This window comes from Mastigoproctus giganteus, chromosome 6 (assembly GCF_048544385.1).
Source record: "Mastigoproctus giganteus isolate SK-2022 chromosome 6, ASM4854438v1, whole genome shotgun sequence".
Classification (NCBI taxonomy): Eukaryota; Metazoa; Arthropoda; class Arachnida; order Uropygi; family Thelyphonidae; genus Mastigoproctus; species Mastigoproctus giganteus.
Window position 1 is genome coordinate 123460277 of NC_143580.1, and position 22990 is coordinate 123483266.

The window sequence follows — 22990 nt, forward strand, 5'->3', positions numbered from 1 at the left end:
TTTGTGGAATTCTAAATGTCTTTGTACCATTAATACCATTTAAATTTAACGTATTTAACATATATTTTGCGAACTAAAAAATTTCCTCTCCACTGACCGAAACGTGTTCGGATTAGGCGGACGTTCGGATTATCGGGGTTCGGATTAGCGGGAGTGCACTGTATATTCTTTCCACTTTCCTTCCATTTCTACTTCATTCATTATTTATTCCTTCATTCACTTTCCACTTTTTTTTTTTTTCCATATTAGTTCTATATGTTATGCGATATGTTGTCGGATATTGCTTCTGCAGCCATTTACATTAACAGTTATCTCATTTTTTTCTTTTCTTTTCTTTATTTATTTTTACTATTAAACATTATTTTTACAGTTTTATATATGTGTAATATATATACATGCATGCGCAGACAAATAAAAGGAGCTACAGAAACAGACACAAAGATGAGAGAGCATTCTGCTGATGTGTGCACTGCATCTAAGAAAGAGTCAAAAGCCAATAACATGAGATGACACAACAGTCTGTGAAATTGAGCAATATACTGTGGAAGCTATCATAGTTGAAAATACACAAAATGAGTAATAGCAAAGAATAAAAAAGAACTTTCCTTACACTCATGTAATCAAAGCAAAGTAAAGAGCTCAAAGTACTGGGAAATGCTCTGGCTTGGGGACGAACTGCCGAGGACAGTTCTCATATGAATCAGGTCTTTACAACGTGCCCTAATTGCACATTTAAAGGCTTTCTATAGTGGGAATGATATAGCCAAAGAGGATATCTTTAGGTGTTTTCATTGTAAAGAGTGTGAGGATATTAAGCAAAAATTCAGTGTTCTGATGGGTGAATGAGTGCTTGAAGAACAAGGTCTGAAGCCCTCAAAGGAATTACATCAGGGGCCCATCAAGCACTCAGCTGCCCAGCTCTATGCTTGTGCAACAGACAATACACTGGCATCCACAAAGGCAGAATGCACTAGCCCCACAGGAAGCAGTTATTTTCGATAATTGTATTTAAAAGTTACAGCTGACAGTTACAGGCTCCGCAAAAACGATAAGTGTTTGCCTTTTATTTACATGATTGTTGTTTTATATTGTACTTAATACGTAGTCATATAGTTATAGTTACGCTGGTTATTTTTTATTTTAATTTAGATAGAGAGTTTTTGTGGATTTTACTTACGATAGGTAAAACCGTTATTTTTGTTCGATTTTTGTAGCCATTGTTTTTTGTATATAGGGAATTCAAAGTTTTTGTAGGGAATTCAAATTTTTAATTGAGGTAGCTCTAACGCATAATTATATAGTAATACGCTTCACTGTTTCTATTTCATAGTTTCTATTCAAATACTACTGACATTTAATTTATTGATTTTATTAATTTAAACTACCATGCCCCGAACTAGAGCAGCAAAGCAACGGGCACAAAGTGGCAGGAGTGTTGTGACTTGGGGGAGAACTGAGGGGGGCGATTCTCCAACGCGTCACAGCCTAAAAAAATGTGCAGCTTGTGAAATGTTTGCCGAACTCTCTGGAACGGAACATGATATTGCCATGGGGGATGTCTTTGTGTGTGCGCGATGTAAGGAGTGTAAGGAAATCAGGCGACAACTCAGCGTTGTTATGGGCCTATATGAGAGTTTGAAGGACAGGGTGGATGCCCTCGAAGGAAATAAATTGAGGGGCCCATCAAGCTCTCAGCTGCCCACATCAACGCCAGAGCTTGCACTTGGTCATCACGCAACACAGCGGCAACCCCCAAGGCAGAATGCGCTGGTCCCACAGGAACTATTAGTTGTTGGTGACTCTATTGTCAGGGAAACGGGGAACATGCTATGTAACAAGGATAGGTGGAACAGGACCAGGGTATGTCTGCCAGGGGCAAAGGTTGATGACGTTGTAGAGCGGATATCATCTTTCAAGGGCACAAAAGGTGATATAGTTGTACACGTTGGCACTAATGATATTAAGAGTAGGAGACCGGCAGAATTACTCAACAAGTACAGGTCACTGTTGAAAAAAAGCCGAGAATTAGGGTTGAACTTGAAAGTGTCTGCAATTCTGCCCAGACACGATAGGAGGGAGTATATGATGAGAGCCTTGTCGATCAATTCGGCCCTGGAAAGATTGTGCAAGGCTCAAGGGGTAGAATTTTTTTCAGCCTGGACTGTACTTGTTAACAGGAGAGATTGCTTCTACAGGGATGGGATACACTTAAATAGAAAGGGTGCAAGAATATTTGCTGATGCTATCGAGGCAGTGTTAGGTGGGTCGGAAAACTGCTAGCTTGGGGGGATACAAAGACTAATAGTTTAACAGTAACCGCAGGCAGAGGTGAAGGTGATTCTTGCACAACTTCTATTAGAATAAGAAGCGACCTGGAGCGAGGGGTGTTGGGGGTTTCAGGGACGGATGGCAGTCATCATGGAATAGTTGGGTATATGGGATGTGTTAGGGTAACAAGGAATAGGCATAGGAGCATGTATGCTTGCATGTATACCAATGCTAGAAGTATAGTAAATAAATTTGATGAATTTGAAGTGTTGGTCAAGACATCAAAGGCGGATATTGTTGGGATAGCAGAGACGTGGTGTCACAAAGATATAAGGAATGCAGAACTGGAATTTGGGGAGTACAATGTGTACCGAAAGGATAGACAGGACAGAAAGGGAGGAGGTGTTATGCTGTTAATTAAGAAAAACATAAAATCAAAAGAAGTGCATCCAGTTGATATAGATGGACAGTGCACTGTTGAGTCAGTTTGGTGTGACATAAGCACTGCAAAAGCAAAAATAAGAGTAGGAGTGTGTTATAGGCCTAATGACTCGAATGAGTACAATGAACAATTGTACAGAGAAATAGAGTGGGCCAGTAAATCAGAATGTCTTATAATGGGGGATTTTAACTTCCCAGATATTGACTGGAACTTGTGGGTTGGTCACTCACACACTAGTCAGACTTTTGCGGATTTATTGGATGATTGTTTTCTGCAGCAGCATGTTCGAGAGGCAACCAGAGAAAGTAATACTCTTGATCTGGTTATCAGCAGTGATCATTCGTGTATTAAGAATTTGCAGATAAAGGAACCACTAGGTGGCAGTGATCACAGTGTGCTGAAGTGGGATTTACTCAAAGAGGTAACTACTGTCAGGGGTAAAGGAAAGGGTTTTTGCTTCCGTAAAGGGGAGTACAGTGGTCTCAGACAGTTTTTAAATTCTGTACAGTGGGATCAACTGACGATGTTACAAACAGTAAATTCTAAGTGGGAAGCATTCAAGGAATTAATCGTGGAAGCTACTAGACTTTTCATACCGATGAAGAAATATTGTTCAAGGTTTAGGCCTAAATGGTTATCAAATGAACTAATGAGACTCGTGACAGAGAAGAAAAATGCATGGGATGCATATAAATTATCAGGCGATGCAGAAGCCTGTAGCAGATATAAGCTAGTCTGTAATCAGGTCACAAAGGAGGTTCGGCAGGCAAAGGCGGATTACGAGAAATCTTTGGCAAAAGATGCTAAGAAAAACAGCAAGGATTTCTTTACTTATATAAACTCTAAAAGGAAGGGGCTGAATATGATTGGTCCACTTGACATCGATGGTTCGACTGTTGATGATCCTGCTCAGATAGCAAACAAACTGAATGAGTATTTTGCATCTACATTCACACGTGAGGAATCATTACAGTTTGAAAATGGAAGAAGGTTATCAAATTGTAGCAGTGTGCTTAATGATTTTGTAATAACTGAGGGCAAAGTGGAGGAGAAATTGTTGAAGTTAAACATAAGAAAGGCACCTGGGGCGGATGGGATCTATCCAGTTATATTAAAGGAGGTGGCAAAGCAACTAAGCAAACCCTTAGCCATAATTATGAGAGCATCCTTGGATTCAGGGGAGGTTCCCACGGCCCGGAGATGTGCAAATGTATCCCCAATTCACAAAGGAGGTTCGAAGGGTGACACGAATAATTACAGACCAGTTAGTTTAACTTCTGTTCCGGGTAAAATAATGGAGTCACTGGTTAAAGATGCATTGCAGGATCATCTAGACAAGACTGCAGCAATAATTCAGACACAGCATGGGTTTGTTAAGGGAAAGTCTTGTCTGACAAATTTGATTGGTTATTATGATGTGGTCACAAAGGAACTGGATGCAAAAAATAATTTTGATATCATATACTTGGATTTCAGGAAAGCTTTTGACACTGTTGCGCATGGAAGACTACTGTACAAATTGGAGCAGAATGGTATTAAGGGTAAGTTGCTACAATGGATAAAAGGATGGTTAAGTGGGAGAAGACAGAGGGTGGTAATCAATGGGTGCTGCTCTTCGTGGACTAATGTTATTAGTGGAGTCCCACAGGGTTCGGTGTTGGGTCCACTGTTGTTTTGTATATTTATCAATGATATTGATGAAGGTATATCAGGCTTAATGTCGAAGTTTGCAGATGACACGAAGGTTGGCAGGGTTGTTAATGACAGTAATGGCAGTGTGCTACTGCAACAGGATCTAGATAATTTGGGCAGATGGGCTAAGAAGTGGCAACTGAAGTTTAATCTTGACAAATGCAAAGTACTGTATATGGGTAGAAGTAACCCCAGAGAAACGTACCAACTGTGTGGTACTACACTTAAGGTGGTAGAAAATGAAAAAGACCTGGGTGTAATTGTGCAGTCAGATATGAAGTTTTCTGAGCAATGTAGACAGGCTGCTAGGGCAGGTCATGGGGTTTTGTCAATGATATATAGGAATTTTGCTAGCAGGGAAAAGGAGGTGATTGTCCCTCTGTATAAGGCAATGGTCAGGCCACGCCTTGAGTACTGCGTACAGGTCTGGAGGCCTCATTTTAGGAAGGATGTAGATTTGCTTGAGCGTGTACAGAGAAGAGCAACACGATTGGTGAGGGGAATGAAGGGATCCTCTTACCAAGAGAGGCTTAAGTTCTGCAAATTGCAGTGGCTGGAGACTAGGCACCTGCGCAGTGATCTGATTGAGGTCTATAAGGCCTTGAATGGGTTGAGCACGCTGAATTCTGATGGGATCCTCCCACTTGTTCAGAATACGAACCTACGGGGACATAAGTTCAAATTAAGAAAGGATAGATGTAGAATAGATGTGCGGAAATTTGCCTTTAGCCAGCGGGTGGTTAATTGCTGGAACAAACTTCCATCTGTCGTTGTGGAAGTTGATAGGTTAAATAAATTTAAGGAGGAACTGGACAGGCATTTGGAGGGTATGGTGTGATTTTTTTTTTTTTTTTTTGGCTGATGCTGCATAAGCTCCTACACTTGCTTTCTTGCATCAAGTGCCACTACTACTACTACTACTAATTCTATTGTCAGAGAAATGGGAAATATTTTGCACAAAAAGGACAGGTGGAATAGAACTTTTGCAAAGGGCAAAAGTTAATGATGTTGTGGAACAGCTATTATCTTTTAAGGGAAAATAAGGTTATACTGTTGCACGCGTCTCAGTACTAATGATATTAAGAATAGATGATCTGAGAATTTACTTAACAGAGCAATGTTGAGAAAAAATTATGAATTAGGATTGCAATTGAAAACGTCTTTAATTTGGCCCAGACATTAGTGGTGAAAGTATACAATGAGGGAGCATTGTTAATCAATTTAGCTCTGGAGAGACTGTGCAATGGGGTAGAGTTTTTCTCGGCATGGTCTATGCTGATTAATGGGAGAGACTGTTTTACAGGGATGGGATATACTTAAACAGAAGATGCACAATGATTTTTGCTATGCTGTTGAGGCACTGTTAGGTGGGTAGGAAAACTGCTACTTTTGGGGATAAACAGGTTAATAGCATAACAGCAGCCACAAGCAGAGGTAAAAAGGATTCTTGCACTGTTTCTATTAATACATGCAGCAGCCAGGAAACCAGATGTGTGTGCATGAGTGTTGTGGGGGGGATTACAATGCTTGCTGGGGATCCTCCTGAGACAAGCAAATATATGGGCTTTGCTAATAAGAGAAAATACAGATGCAATTATATACATGCTTGAATACTAATTCTAAGATAAATTTGATGAATTTGAAATACTGGTTAAGTCATCTAATGAAGACATTGCAGGAATATTGGAAGAATGGGATGGTCATTCATAGAGTAACAGAATTTTTCTGGATTTACAGGATGACTGTTTTCTACACCAGTGTGTTTATTGGGTTAAAAAGGTAATCTAATAAACATGCTGGTTAGAAATGCAACAAAAAGTAATCTCCAGATAAAGGAACCACTGGGTTCCTTTATCTGAAGATTCACTGGTGTACTGGTGATCCCTGTTAACTGATGTGGGATTTACTTAAAGATCTACATTCAGACAGAAATGTAGAATTTGAATATGGTGAGTACAGAAAACACATCCTGTCTCTGTATTTTTTTGACCTTTGAATCTCTCTAAGCAGTCATCCTCCACCACCCTTGGAGGCAACCTATTCCAAAATCTAGTCTAAACCTCTTGTAAAACTGTAATTTGAATTTATGGTCCCTAGTTCTGGACTCATTTATAACAGTGAAAATTTCATCCTCATTAATTTTACTTTCTTCCCTTAAAGCCTTGTGCACCCCAAATCAGGTCTTTTCTAAGGTGCCAAGTTACTTAACTCTGCAGCTCACACATACAAAGTCATTTGTCAAATGGACATCCATTTGCGCTCACTAGGCATGTTACCTGTCTTTGGATTCTTTCGAGAAACTCAATGTCTTTCTTTAGGAGCAGGCTCCATATTCAAACATAGTAATCTCCAGATAAAGGAACCACTGCGTTCCTTTATCTGAAGATTCGCTGGTGTACTGGTGATCACTGTTAACTGATGTGGGATTTACTTAAAGATCTACATTCAGACAGAAATGTAGAATTTGAATATGGTGAGTACAGAAAACACATCCTGTCTCTATATTTTTTTTACTTTGAATCTCTCTAAGCAGTATTCCAAGCGTAGTCTTACAATTTCCTTATACAGGGGGATTATAACATCCCTAACTCTACAAGCAAAGGTATGATAAATTGATAGGACACCACAGCCTTCCTTGCTGAATGTCTACAGTGTCTGAACTTCATGACTGATTGTAACATAACTCTCAAATCGCTTTCTTTCTCTATTGATTTTAGTTTAAGGTGGTAGATGACTCTCATCAACCGGTGCAATACCACCACTTTGCTTATTGGAGGCTTGAAGTGGTGAAACCCATGTTTAGTCTCTAGAGCAAGTTTCCGCCATCCCCCCCCCCATACTTCTCCTTCAACCCATGCACGGTACTAAGTACTATAGGTTTTGATACCTTTCGTGCTTGGGGTTTTCATAAAAAAAAAAAAAAATTCAATCACAACAAATCTATAATTTATTTTTGGGTTAATATTCCCCAAGTGTAATGTCTAATAATGAGGAATTTTAACTTATACTACATATACTAAATATGAGTACATATCATTATATTTGAGAAATTGTTATTAATTTATTTACATGTATAGTTTAATATATTAACCCCAGGGGCTCATATCTTGTGAGTGTGGGCTTGGCACACCCAGGGTCCTGAGCTGGATATCATCATTCTTCTCTTTCTTGGTGATTCCCCTTCTTCCTCTCTCTCTCTCACTCATTCACTAACACACTCACAGGGTAATTCAGAATTTTGGCTGGTGCAGCGTAAGCCTCAGGCTTCCTTGAACCATATAGCTAATAATAATAATAATATTTTTTTAAGCCCATAGTTTCCACCTGAAATATAGAAGTGGTCCATATCTGAAAAAAGGTTAGGAAATGCTGATCTAAGGTAATACAATCAGTTAATATGTGTGGCCAGTGTGACATTGAGTCAGTGTGGCATGACATGAACAGTGGGAAAACATGAGAGGAGGAGGAGTCTGTTATAGACCAAATGACTGTGATGAGTATAACAAAAAAACTACACAGACAAATAGAATGGATGGTCATTCATAGAGTAGCAGAATTTTTCTGGGTTTACTGGATGACTATTTTCTACACCAGTGTGTTTATTGGGTTAAAAAGGTTAACTTAATAAGCATTCTGGTTAGAAAGGCAACAAAAAAGTAATCTCCAGATAAAGGAACCACTGGGTTCCTTTATCTGAAGATTCACTGGCGATCACTGTTACTGATGTGGTATTTACTTAAAGATCTAACTACTGTCAAGGATAAAGGGAAGGGAAGGGAAGGGATATTGATTTTGTAAAGGTGATTACAATGGTCTTAGACAGTTTTTAAATTCTTTTTAGAGTGAGAACAACTGATAATATTAATAACTGCAAATTCTAAACGGGAAGCTTTTATACCAAATAAGGATATATGCAGTTCAAGGTTTAAACCTAAATGGATTCTAGATGTACTGATGAGACTAAACTTTGATGTTAGCCAAAAGGATGAGACTTATGGCAGAGAAGAAAAATGTGTGGTATAATTATCGAAGGACACATCAACAAGCAAGGACAAACAAGTCTGCAATCAAGCCACTAAAGAAGTAAGGCAAGCAAACCGGATTATGAAAAGCCTTTGGCTAATAATGCAAACATTTCTTTGGTTATGTTAACACAAGAAGGAAAGAAATGAACAATATTAGCCTACTGGATGGCAAACTGAATAAATATTTTGCATCTATATTCACATATGAAGAAGTTTTTAGAGATGGAACACAAGAAATATACCAAGTTATAACCAGGAGCTAAATGATTTTGTGATAACTGAAAATAAAATGAAAGAGTAATTGCTGAAATTAAAAGTAAATAAGGCACCTGGGAGCTGATAAAATCTATCCAATTACAATAAAAGCAGCAGCAAAAGAGGTAAGAAGGCCTTTGGCCATAATTATGAGAACATCCTTGGCTCTAGGGAAGCCCTCCCACCCCATGGACTATAGATGTGCAAATGTCTCTTCTATTTACAAAGGGCAAAGTGAATAATTACAGATCTGTGAGCTTCATTGTTCCAGGAAAAATAATAGTCAGTGTTTAAAGAAGCAATCTGGAATCATCTCAAAAGGAATGCAGTTACATGACAATTGCAGCATGAATTTTTAAGGAAAGACCTTGTCTGACCAATCTGATTGGGTATTATGATATAGTAATGAAGGAACTGGATGCAAAAAATAATTTTGATATCATATACTTGGATTTCAGGAAAGCTTCTTACACTGTTCCATATGAAAAACTGCTGTTCAAATTGAAGCATTGTGGCATCAGGGGCAAGGACAGAGGGATGATTAAATGGTAGAAGACATATTCGTAGGCATTGCACTTCTTGGACTAATGTTATTAGTGGAGATCCTCAGTTTAATTCAGTGCTGGGCCACTTAAAGTTTTCAATATTTAATGATGAATACTTATCAAACTTATTGTCTAAATTTGCAGATGATGCAAAGGATGGCAGGGTTTTTAATGACCGCCATCAAGACATATTACTGCAACAACAAAATTAGGCAGGTGGGCTGAGCAATTGAAGCTTAACACTGATAAATGCAAATTACTACATATAGGGGTAGCAATAACTAGCAGTAATCCCAGAATAACATACCTTTTTGCTGGTATCACCCTCAAAGATGGTGAATGACAAAAACAACCTATGGATAATTGTATAATTCGGGTGCTCTTACCAAGAAAGGCTTAAGTTCTGCAAATTGCAGCACCTGGAGAGTAGCCACCTGCGAGGTGATCTGATTGAGGTGTATAAGGCCTTGAATGGGTTGAGCAAGCTGAATGCTGATGGGATTCTTCATCTTGCTCAGATTAAGTACCTGAGGGGGCACAGTTTCAAATTGAGGAAAGATAGTTGTAGAATAGATGTGCGGAAATTTGCCTTCAGCCAGCAGGTAGTTGACTGGTGGAACAGTCTTCCATCTTTTGTCGTGGAAGCTAATAGCCTAAATAATTTTAAGGCTGAGCAGGACAGGCATTTGGAATGAATGGGGGGATGAAATGGGAGGGTTTTTTTTTTTTTTTTTTTTTTTGGCTGATGCTGCATAAGCTTGCTTTCTTGCATTAGCATCAGCATTAATTATTAATGCTAATGCTAATAATTTGACATGAAGTTCTCTGAGAAGTGTGCATAAGTTGCTAGGACAGCTCATGGGGTTCTGTCAATGATGTACAAGAATTTTGCCACCAGGGACAAGGATGTGATTATTCCACTGTATAAGACAGTGATCAGGGGTTTAAAGAGATCTTTAAAAGTTGAAGAACTGAGATCTTTCCAAGAAAGATCTCAGTTCTGCAACTTTCAATGTCTGGAAACTAACCATTTGCAAGGAGACTTTATTGAAATGTTTCAAGCTTTAAATATACTGAGTAAACTAAATGTTGACGACACCCTTACTCTTTCTCAGACAACATAAGGGGTAATAAATATAAATTGAAAAAGGATGGTTGCAGGACAGATGTGTCATAATTTGCTCAGTCAGAGAGTAATTAATTATTAAAACAAAGTTCCATATGGAAGTGGATAGTCTGAATAAATTTAAGGGAGGATGGGGCAAAATTGTGAGGGGGGTTGCACAGGTGATTTTTTTTTTTTTTTTTGGTTGAAGCTGTATAAGCTTGCTTCTTTGCATAATTTGCCAACACTAATATTACTACTAAGTAATATTTCAGTAAGTTGAAAACTAACAATTAAAAGTTGAACTAAGGTAGGCTGGGTCACTGGGAAATTTCCCAGTGGGTACCTAACCCATGGCTCCCCCAAGCAATTGAAAGTATTAAATATACATAATCACTCAAATTTTAAACTTTGCATATTACACTGATCTGAAATTTTTTATATTACTAAATTTATTACAAATTTAAAAAAGATAACTTCTGAAATATGATTTTTCTGAAAATTTTTTAAGTAAATTATTAATAATTTTATTTTCAAGATACCCTCCCTCAATCTTTGCTACTTTTACCTCCTTACTTTTTTTTCTTATGTTTGGCTCTTTCTTTCCAGGGCCCAGCTAAAGGGATGAGAGTTACAAGCCTGTTTTATCTAAATAGCAACTGCCTATAGAGAGAGTATTAAAAACAGAGTATTAAAGTTGCTCTGCCACTTTAATACTCTGTTTTTCTGTTCCTGTGGGCAGTCCTGCAGTGCCATGCACTTTAAAATATTTTATGGTATAGTTTGTTTACATTGTAGAAATCATTTCCAGTGCTCATGATGTTTGATCATTTTATATTTAATCTGAAGCTTTGATGGTAGTAGGACTACTCTTTACAACTCAATGTCTAGCCATTTATTGTTGCACTTGCAAAGTCTCCTGAGCTTTTTTAAAACTGAATTTCCTCATTGCTTTCCTTGCTGGCATAGAAATCGGTGTCTTTTTTATTTGTGTGTGTGTGTGTGTGTACGATCAACACAGTATCAATAGATTTAATTAATTATAGCATTATTATTATTATATTAATAGATTTATTAATATATTTATCATGTTTGTAATACTCAAAATGCTTAGTATAATTTATAAGATTTTTTTATAGCATGCAAAAAAAAAAACCTTAAAGATGCATTAAGTGTGCAGGTTTTCAAATCACATAAAAACTACCTTCATAAAGACTACAAAAAAAATCAATGTTATCCACTAAAATACTGACAAAATGTGAAAAACAGCCTATAAATAGTGGTTTTACTTATGCTTTCCCGCTTAAAGTGCTCTTTTAGGCTAATTTTCTAAAGAAGCTTAGCCGCCTAAAAGGCTAAGCTTCTTTAGAAGATTAAAGCTTAGTCTTTTAGGAAAAGGAGATTAAAGAAGATTAGCCTTTTAGGAAACTTCCATTATAAGCTTAGCCTTTTAGGCTAAGCTTATAATGGAACTTTACCACATATACATTTTTTTGTCTGATCACCTCATTTCTGCTTTCTAATTCTTATTTTTGCTATTTTTCAAAGCTATTAATTTATTCAAGGGTAAGGAAGTATTCTTCTCTTACTTATTTCCCCTATTTTAGCTACCATAGCTACCACAGTATGCCCCTTTGATTTGAATGTAAATTGGAACATACAGGTGTGTCGTCTGTCTTTGTGACAACTTTCATATTAGTGTATTGTTGGGATTAATTAAATTTAACTGATGCTGTAAGTTAGTCTCTGGTGACAGCATCTTATCTTATGTTACATCTTATGTTACAAAATGCTATGGCACTTTCCTTGAAATTTACTTTCAACTATTCTATTATCAATTAACCAAATTGATGCATTCTCTGCTAATTGCTCTGTTAATATGTAAATTTTTTTGTTGCTACTGTTGTTGGCATTAACACAATTGAAAACTTTCAGAGTAAAGTCAGGTTTGATGATTACTGAACATTAAAAAAACAAACTGAATTCCTGCTTTAAATCCATCTAGGTAATAAAGAAAAAAATTATTTCATATCTGACTTATAGATAACAATTGTGATTAACTTAAGTCTTATAAAATGGATGGTGTTGGGAATTTGATACAGTCTTAATTAACAACTTAAGATGATATAACTTACTCCCATCCAAATTTCATCACTATTTTCAAGTATTCATTGTACTATAAGATTGACATCACATAAATCATATCTTACTCAGAAAAATATTCCAATTAAACTTTTTTTAAAAATAAATGAATTTTATAAATAAATAACTAAGTAATTCATCAGTTTTTAAATGTTTCACAAAATGATATTTTATCTTTCTTCTGTTTACTTATTAGAAGCAGCAGAGAAACTAACATTCTACAATAACTTTTTCATAAGTTATTGTAGAGTGTTAGTTCTGCTTTTTTTTTTTTTTTTTTGTTATATTTTTGATAGTTTTGTAAATGAAAAAAGTGTGTAATAAATATCAATTACAAAATTATCAAAAATATAACAAAGCAGCAGATATACACAAAAAACTACTACAAATTAATACAAATATGGCAAATTAATTTGTCTCTACAAGGCCTAATCATGCCAAGAAGCAGAAATATGGCACATTACTTGGTTTCTGTAAGATATAACCTTGCCAAGAAGCAGAAATATGGCACATTAATTTGTTTCTGTAAGGCCTAATCTTGACAATATCATCATCTTTCTCTTCTGGAGGATCTGCCAATATACCTTATGGACTATAGAAAAAAAAAAAAAAAAACATCACCAATAAGTGTGTGTGCAAGCAAGAACATGCTTGCAAATATGCACACACACACACACACACACACACACACACACACACACACACACACACACACACACACACACACACACACACACACACACACACACACACACACACTCCATGACAATATAATGAGCTTGCACTGCTTTAGAGAAGTCTTCATGGAAATTCTATCAGAATTAAAGGACTTAGCATTAGCATAGGCATTTGATGCAAGAAAGCAAGCTTATGCAGCATCAGCCAAAAAAAAAAAAAAAAAACCCACTTCCACTTCACCCCTCTGTTCATTCAAAATACCTGTCCAGCTGAGCCTTAAACTTATTTAGGCTATCAACCTCCACTACAAGGGATGGAAGTCTGTTCCACCAACCAACCACCCGCTGGCTAAAGGCAAATTTCCGCACATCTATCCTACATCTGTCTTTCCTCAATTTGAATTTATGCCCTCTCAGGTGATTATTCTGAGCTAGAGGAAGAATCCCATCAGCATTGAGCATGCTCAAACCATTCAAGGCTTTATACACCTCTCAGATCACCTCGCTGGTGCCTAGTCTCCAGACACTGTAATTTGCAAAACTTAAGCCTTTCTTCGTAAGAGCACCCCTTTGTTCCATTCACTAATCTTGTTGCCCTTCTCTGTACTCGTTCCAGCATCTCTACATCCTTCTTGAAATGAGGCCTCCAGACCTGTATACAGTACTCTAGGTGTGGCCTGACCATTGCCTTATACAAGGGAATAATCACCTCCTTATCCCTGCTGGAAAAATTCCTGTATATCATTGACAATACTCCATGAGCTACTCTTGCAGCCCGTCTGCACTGCTCAGAGAACTTCATATCTGCCTGCACAACCACCCCCAAGTCCCTTTCATTCTCTACCACTGTCAGTGTAGTACCACAGAGTTGATACGTTGCTCTGGGGTTACTGTTTCCCATATGTAGTACTTTACATTTGTCAATGTTAAACTTCATTTGCCACCTCTCAGCCCATCTGCTCAACCTTTCCAGATCCTGTTGCAGCAGCATAGTGTCAGTAGTGTCCTTGACAACCCTGCCAACCTTTGTATCGTCTGCAAACTTGGACATTAAGCTTGATATACCATCATCAATATCATTTATAAATACAGAAAACAATAATGGACCCAACACTGAGCCCTGAGGGACTCCACTAATAACATTAGTCCACGATGAGCAGTGTCCATTGATTACCACTCTCTGTCTTCTCCCCCTCAACCACCCCTTTATCCATAGCAGCAATTTGCCTCCAATGTCACACTGCTCCATTTTGTGTAGCAGTCTTCCATGTGCAACAGTATCAAAAGCCTTTCTAAGATCCAAGTATATAATATCAAAGCTATTCCCTGCATCCAGTTCTTTTGTGACTGCATCATAGTATCCAATCAAATTGGTCAGGCAAGACTTCCCCTTAACAAAACCATGCTGTGTCTGAGCTATAACTGAAGTTTTGTCTAAATGATCCTGCAGTGCTTCTTTAACCAGTGCCTCCATTAATTTTCCAGGAACAGAAGTTAAGCTCACAGGTCTATAATTACTTGTGTCAGCCTTTGATCCTCCTTTGTGAATTGGGGTCACATTTGCACATTTCCAGTCTATGGGTACCTCCCCTGAGTCCAAGGAAGCTCTCATAATTATGGCTAAGGGTTTGCTTACTTCCTTTGCTGCCTCCTTTAATATAACTGGATAGATCCCATCCACCCCGGGTGCCTTTCTTGTGTTTATCTTCAACAGTTTCTCCTCCACTTTACTCCCAGTTATTTCCAGATTCTGTAGCTTACTGCTAGAGTTGAATACACCTCTGGCATTCCCCTCGCTGAATAACTCCTCATGTGTGAATGTCGATGCAAAATATTCATTTAGTTTGTTAGCTACCTGAGCAGGATCATCAACAGTTGACCCATCAATATCAAGTGGACCAATCTGATTCATCCCCTTCCTTCTAGAGTTTACATAAGTAAAGAACTCTTTGCTGTTTTTCTTTGCATCCCTTGCCAAGGATTTCTCGTAATCTGCCTTCGCCTGCCTAACCTCCTTTGTAACTTGGTTGCATATCAACTTGTATCTATCATAGGCTTCTGTGTCATGTGTTAATTTGTAAGTATCCCATGCATTTTTCTTCTCTGCCATATGCCTCATTAGTTCATCTGACATCCATTTTGGCCTAAACCTCGAACAATATTTCTTAGTTGGTATGAAAAGCCTAGTAGCTTCCAAGATAAGTTCTTTGAATGCTTCCCATTTTGAATTTGCTGTTGGTAACATCATCAGTTGGTCCCACTGTATAGAATTTAAATACTGTCTCAGTCCATCGTAGTCACCTTTACGGAAGCAATAACCCTTCCCTTTACCCCTAATGGTAGTTACCTCTGAGTAAATCCCACTTCAGCACACTGTGATCACTGCCACCTAGTGGTTCATTTATCTGCAGATTCTGAATGCATGAAGAATCACTGCTGATAATCAAATCAAGAGTATTACTCCCTCTAGTTGCCTCCCAAACATGCTGATGTAGAAAACAATCATCCAATAAATCCACAAAAGCCCTGCTAGTGTGTGAGTGACCAGCCCCCAAATTCCAGTCAATATCTGGGAAATTAAAATCTCCCATTATAAGACTCTCTGATTTACTGGCCCACTCTATTTCCCTGTACAGTTTCTTATTATACTCATCAGAGTCATTAGGCCTATAGCACACTCCTACTCTCAATTTTGATCTCCCAATGCTTATGTCACACCAAACTGACTCAACACTGCACTGTCCAGCGATGTCGACTGGCTTCACTTCCTTGGTTTTTATGTGTTTCTTACCTAATAGCATAACCCCTCTCCCCTTCCTATCCTGTCTATCCTTTCTGTAGACGTTGTACTCCCCAAATTCCAGTTCTGCGTCCCTTATATCTGTGTGACACCACGTCTCTGATATCCCAACAATATCTGCCTTTGATGTTTTGAGCAATACCTCAATTCATCAAATTTATTTACTAAACTCCTAGCATTGGTGTACACGCAAGTATACCTGCACCTGTTTCTATTCTTAGCTACCCTAACACAACCCATGTGTTTACTTGTACCGCAATGGCTCCCAGCAGTCTCTGAAATATCATGCATCTTGTTTTTCAGGCTTCTGCTCATTCTAATAGAAGCAGTGCACGAATCTCTTTCACCTCTGCCAGTGGCTACTGTCAATCTATTGACTTAAATAGGAACTATGGAAAACCCTCTTTAATCAAGGTTTCAGTCATTTTATCTCAGGAATAAGAAATAAGGAGGGTTTTCTCTGTGAAATAAGGTTCTTCTCTGTGCATTGTAAGATTCTCAGTTTGCTAAATGTATAAATTAGCATTTGAACACATATATATATATACAGGCATAAATAAATTTCTGCTTTTTCTTGAGATGGTAAAGGCAAGAAGAGTACGAAACACAATAATCCAAGTGAACTAGCATAGTATATAAACAAATGCCAACATGGTAAAATTTCCCAAACAGAACAGTATATATATATATATATACTGTTCTGTTTGGGAAATTTTACCATGTTGGCATACACGTGTGTGTGTGTGTGTGTGTGTGTGTGTGTGTGTGTGTGTGTGTGTGTGTGTGTGTGTGTGTGTGTGTGTGTGTGTGTGTGTGTGTGTGTGTGTGTGTGTGTGTTTACCCGAGAAGCGTTCAATAAATTATCTACCTAAGGTATTTCCCATAGTTGTATTTCAATGATTCCACTATGCATCAAATTATGGATTTGCTGAAATTGGAGCATCGTTCAGTCATCAAGTTTCTTGCCAGAGAAGGAAATGGGCCAAAGGCCATTCATGAAAGGATGGCTGTGTATGGCAACAGTGCATCTTCACAGTACCAGGTGAAATTCTGGCCAAAACAATTCAAGTGGGGTAGAGAGTCCATCAAAGATGATCCACATCCAGGAAGGGCTGTGACAGCGACCACTCCAGAAATGTGCCAAGCTGTGGAAATGCTTGTGCTGAATGACATGTTTAAAGGTGTCCTAAACCTCTAGGAAATGAGATATATCTAAGGTAACAGTCATAACCATCCTCAATGATCATTTGGGGATGACTAAAGTCAGTGCAAAGTGGGTCCCCAGATTTTTGACCCCTGTGCAGAAGAAATTCAGAGTACTGTGTTGTGAGGAACAGTTAGAGCTTTATGGAAGTGATCCTAAAACTTTCATCTACAGAATTGTTACAGGTGATGAAACATGGGTTCATCACTGGGATCCTGAGACAAAGAATCAATGCAATGGAAGCACAAGAGTTCTCCCCGTCCCAAAAAATTTTGGACATAACCTTCAGCTGGCAAGATTATGGCCACCATTTTTTGGGATGCTGAGGGAATTTTGCACATTCACTACTTGGAACACAAGCAGGCAGACACTGGGGAGTCATATGCATCTCTATTGTACAACCTAAGGGATGTCACAGAGGAAAAAAGCCGTGGAAAACTTTCAAGAGGTGTGCTGCTGCTTCTTCACGACAATGCACGAGTGCACAGGTCACATGCTGTTGCTGCTACTTTGAGAGACTGACTTTACAGAACTTACCCATCCACCTTACAGCGTGGATCTGGCCCCCAGTGACTATTTCCTGTTTCAACACCTCAAGAAAAACATATATGGATGTCGCTTTGCTGATGATAATGAACTGAAGTGTGCTGTTCCTGCATTCTTTGATTGACAGGACAAAGAATTTTATTTGTCTGGTATTTCCTCATTGCCAACAAAATGGAACAAGCATACTAAAGTTCAGGGGAGTTACATTTAAAAATAGAAACAGATTTTTGCCTCTATCTCTCATTTCCTTCATAGATAGATAGATAATTTATTGAACACCCCTTGTATATATGTATTACATATATTAATATCGCTTCTCATTACTTTCTTCTCATTACATTTCTCTTTCATAAAAATTTCACCCTCCATCTGATGCATGCTATTTTATTGTAATCATTTATTAATCATTTATTTTTACTTTTCCTTTGTAACTTCATTCCATTTAATTGGCTTTCTAATTCAGCCTTTCATTTCTTATAATTTAATGCTTCACTTAGGTTTTTCACCTTTCCCTGTCATCCACCCCTAATACTTCTCTTTCTATCTTTTTCCTACTAGTTTGGTACCTTGTGCCCTTTACATTTCCATCTGTCAGTTCTTTCTTTTGCTTAATTATTATAACTTTGCTTATATACTTTTGCATCCTTTGTTGCTGCCTCGTACACTTAGGTACATTTGCTATATACCTATAATTAAATACTTATATCCCCACTATTTCCATATTATATTGTGTTAATTTTAAACTTAAAAATCTAAACTTTATATATATACACACACACACACAGTGTCAGTCAAAAAAAAATTGCCTCACTTGCAGAATTCACCGAATTTCTGCAAAATTCGGCAATATATCATATATGTTTTGTAATAGCATTACCCTTCGGCAATATATCATATATGTTTTGTAATAGCATTACCCTTTTGCATCATTCATCTCTATAAAGCTCTCTTAGATGATGTCATGTGCTGAACATGATTGCATCATCTTAGCTGCAGTATAAATACAGTGCGTATGCCACGAGCTCAGTATTCTATACTATTGCAATGACTAAGTTTGCACAATTAACACCATGTAAGAAAAGTGTTGCTGCTGCGTTGAAAGCAGAGAGACATTCTACACATGAAATAGCTAAAAGGATCCACTGTAATCAATCAACAGTGGCACATTTATTACAAAAATTATCAGAAACTAGCAGTCTAAACAGAAAGAAAGGAGGTGGATGTCCACGAATATCTTTTGCAGCAGACAGATTTCTGGTCCATCCGTGTGCCGAAATAGAAGATCCTCATTGACAGTTCTCAAAACAGCATGGGTTTTGAGAGCATACAGGGGTAAAGGCAAGTACAGGAACTCCTCGACTTATGTAAGGGTTGTGTTCTGCAGAATGCTACATAAGTCAGAATTTCTCCCATGCTTGTGCAGCACTCGCAACTATGCTAGCTGAATTGATTGAATCAAAAAAGAAATGTTTGATGTTCATGTAAATGGAATTATTTATTGTATTTATTCAATTTTTTATCTCATGTGCAGGAAAAATTACAAAAGCATGCAATTTGAAAAAAATTCAAAATTAAAAAAAAAAGAGAGGAGACATGCATGTCAGTAAGTTTTACCTCTCAAGCATCGTTGCCAGAATCAATGTCTTCAGCTGATAAGTACGCTGCTGCAGAGGTTGAGGGCTGTGGAGATTTAGAAGGGGTTGGCCGCTCAACTTTTACAAAAGAACATATTAATGGAATTTTTTCTTTTCATTGTAGATTTCTTTGTAGCAAGCAAGCATATCATTCACCCCTTTGTTAACTTTTAAGAATCGTTCACTGTCAGGATCCATCTTCTGAATCCTCACCATTGCCGATGCAATTTCACGAAATGCCATTGCCATCTCTCTGGTGATGAAGCATCTCGGCTCCTCAATTGGTTCACCTTGAGCTTCATCAGCATTTTCTTCTTTCACTATTGCTGCCTGCAAGTCAATAAGTTCTTCATTAGATAATTCCTTCTCTTCTTCCTCTATTAACTCCTCTGCATCTTTGGCATCAACCTCCAACTGAAGTGGCTTTGCAACCTTTACAATCTTATCTGTAACCTCTTCGTATGATTCATCTTTTTCAAATCCTTCGAAGCCTTTTACGTGTGCCATGGGCATATATTCTTCTACGCGCCATTTAAACAACTTTTAGTAATTTCCGCCCAGGTCTTATTAATGTTTAAGATGGCGTGGTAAATATTGTAAGATTTCTCCAAAAGTCTCTTAATGTAAAATTTTTCTCATCGTCTACTGCAGACAATGCCTGAGTAAATGTTGTGCATAAATAGTATGCTTTTAAATTCGAAATAACACCCTGATCCATACGTGTTTGACGGTAGAAATATGACTCTGACATTCAAATTGAAATCATCTAGATGTGTAGGATGTCCAGGAGCATTATCTAGTAGAAGCAAAATCTTTAAAGGAACGTGGTTGTCTTTACAATATTTTTCAACCTCGGGAATGAAGCAGCATTTAAACCAATCCTCAAAGTGAGATATTGTTATCCATGCTCTCTGGTTTGATCGGAAATGCATGGGTAGAGTGGCTTTATTGATGCCTTTAAATGCACGAGGATTTCCAGAATGGTACACAAGCAGTGGTTTTAATCTGCAATCTCCCGCTGCATTAGCCCCAACAAAAGCGTGGCCCTATCTTTTGATGCCTTGAAACCTGGCATTGTATTTTCCTTTTTGGCAATGTACGTTCGATCCAGCATTTTTTTCCAATACAGAGCAATCTCGTCAACATTAAAAATTTGCTGCGTTTAACAGACGCCTTCATCAATAATTTTTCTCAACACATCATAAAATTTCTCTACAGCTGCAGAATCGGCACTGGCAACTTCACAGCAATACTTGAATGTTGTGGAAACCAGCGCGATGCTTGAACCTGTTAAACCATCCGTTGCTTGCCACGAACTTTGGTTGGGGATTGCCGTACTTATCCTTAATATCTTTATAAATACTTGTTACTTTTGCTTGAACGGTCATTAGAATCAGGGGCACTCGCTTCTGAATCTGATTTTCCATCCATATTATTAACAGTTGTTCCATCTTCAATATAGTCCATGAATGCTATTTTGTGATCACTATTGATCTTGAGTGCATTGATCCTTTGACATGTTCTTTTATACACACACTGTCCTATAAAATAGTATTCACTGTTGAAGCAGCAAGACCTAATTCCTTTGCAATAGATGAGAAACTTTTTCCTGATTCGTACTCCTTAATTATTTTCATCTTCATTTCTAAATCAATTTTGTTTTGTTTCCTGGCACTACCACCACTTGCACTTTTCGTTGGTCGCTTTCCCTTCATCATTGTAATATGTAAATAGGAATGTAGAGAAGTTTCTGAAAACTTGCTCTTTATATGATTGAAGATTTCAGTGAAGGGGAACACATTCACCATAATAGCATAAAAACCCACACAATTGCAGTTTATCAAGTTTACTACCCGTTTATAATTAGATGCACTAACAGAAAAGCTAAATAAACCGGAAAGTGCAAATTGTTTTTATTATTTTTTGGTTGTGGCCTCCAGAAACATGCTTTAGAAAAATATCACAAAAGGCATTGATTCTTATAACTGAAACATATGATAACGATGAAATGGTAGTGCAATTTCCATTATAAATATGACCTTTTAGAGAAATAATTAACTTAGTAATATAGCGAAATTTTCAACTTCCAAGGACTTGGAATGAATTACAAAAAAAAAAAAAAAAAAAGAAAGAAAGAAAAACCATGTGTTATTGGGTTCACATTACGATATTTTCACGATACCTCCATTTATTCTTACGGGATGTAAAATATGTTTCCATGATTTTTTAAGTTTGCGCTGGCCAGCAAAAACATGTAAAGTCGAATTTTCGTAAGTAGAGTATTACGTAAGTCGGGGAGTTCTGTACTGCTATGCTATGCAGACGCCTTTTCTCATTGGGATTAGTAGCACATTGCTCAAGAGAAAAGCAACTTTTGACACAAAAAATGAAAGCCCAGCACTTAAAGTGGGCAAAAGAGCACACTAGTTAGTCTGAGGATCAATGGAAATGTGTTATGTTCTCTGATGAATCAAAATTCAACTTGCATGGATCGGATGGACAGCAGACTGTTAAAGGAAGAAGAATTTCATATTGACTGTATTGTCTCTACAGCGAAACATTCTGTATCTCAAATGATATGGGGCTGTATTTCACAGTTGGTTATCTTTAAATTGTGAAGGGTACACTGAATTCTGAGGAGTAAAAGGACATTTTTGAGACAAAATTAGTTCCTACAATTAGAGATCACTATGGAGATGTTACCAATTGCATTTTTCAGGACAACTCTGCTCTGTGTCATAGAGCTAAAACTGTAAGTACTACTTCATAAAATTAGAAAAATATTTAAATTTTTGAAAGATTTAAAATGTAAGCATTCTTGCTTAAATAAATGTAATTTTTTTTTGCTGTCTTTACTGTCCACAGGTGCAAAAATGGTTGAAAAATAAATCACTTCACACAATAACATGGCCTGGGAATACTCCAGACCTCAATCCAAATGAAAATTGTTGGAATAAAATGGGTGTTTCACTAATGCAAAAGAAAACAGAGAGCAGCATTAATCTGTTTGGTAACATGACATTTCCCAGGCACTAACCTGGGAAACATTCAGAACCTTATCCAGTCATTTCCATGATGATGTGCAGCAGTCATAAAAGCAAAGGGCAGGCCAATGAAATATTAATGTGCATTTTGTTGTGTTTTTTGGTTATATAGACTGAGCAAAGTAATGAAAAAAAACCACTCCTTCAGAGAATTTTTGTTATTATATGAACCATAAGTAACATGCTGTTATTGTGGAGAAAAGTATTTATTTCACTGTATATTTGCCTATAAGGCATAAAACATAAAAGTAAATTTTTCTGCAATTAATAGTTGTTTCATATGTGCATTGTGCATTGCTATTACTTATTTATGTTCTTTCAGCTATTTCTAAAGTATTAGCTGCCAATGTAAGGTCATAACCTAAAAAACAACCTAAAAATTTAAATTTTTTTAAAAAATAATAAGTTAGGAGAAAGAAGGAAAGAGAAAAAGAAAAAGATGACCATGAATGTAAGGGGTTTCCAACAACACATCATGTAACATTATATATATATATATATATATATATATATATATATATATATATATATATATATATAAAGGGGGAATGAGCAAGGAAACAAATAAATAAATAAATAATGAAGCGAGAAGTGGAAATGAAAGATATGTA

The 22990-nt window shown here is 37.3% G+C and overlaps 1 protein-coding gene across 1 annotated transcript in view; it reads right to left on the bottom strand.

Moving 5' to 3' along the window:
* Positions 1-12964: 12964 nt before the first annotated feature.
* LOC150084555 (guanine nucleotide exchange factor for Rab-3A-like) overlaps positions 12965-22990 on the bottom strand; it is a 160312-nt gene continuing 150286 nt past the window's right edge. Inside the window, exon 11 of the mRNA XM_090376284.1 lies at positions 12965-13066. Coding sequence (XP_090232410.1) covers positions 12987-13066 — 80 coding nt within the window. The 3' untranslated portion in view covers positions 12965-12986. The remainder of the gene's footprint in view (positions 13067-22990) is intronic.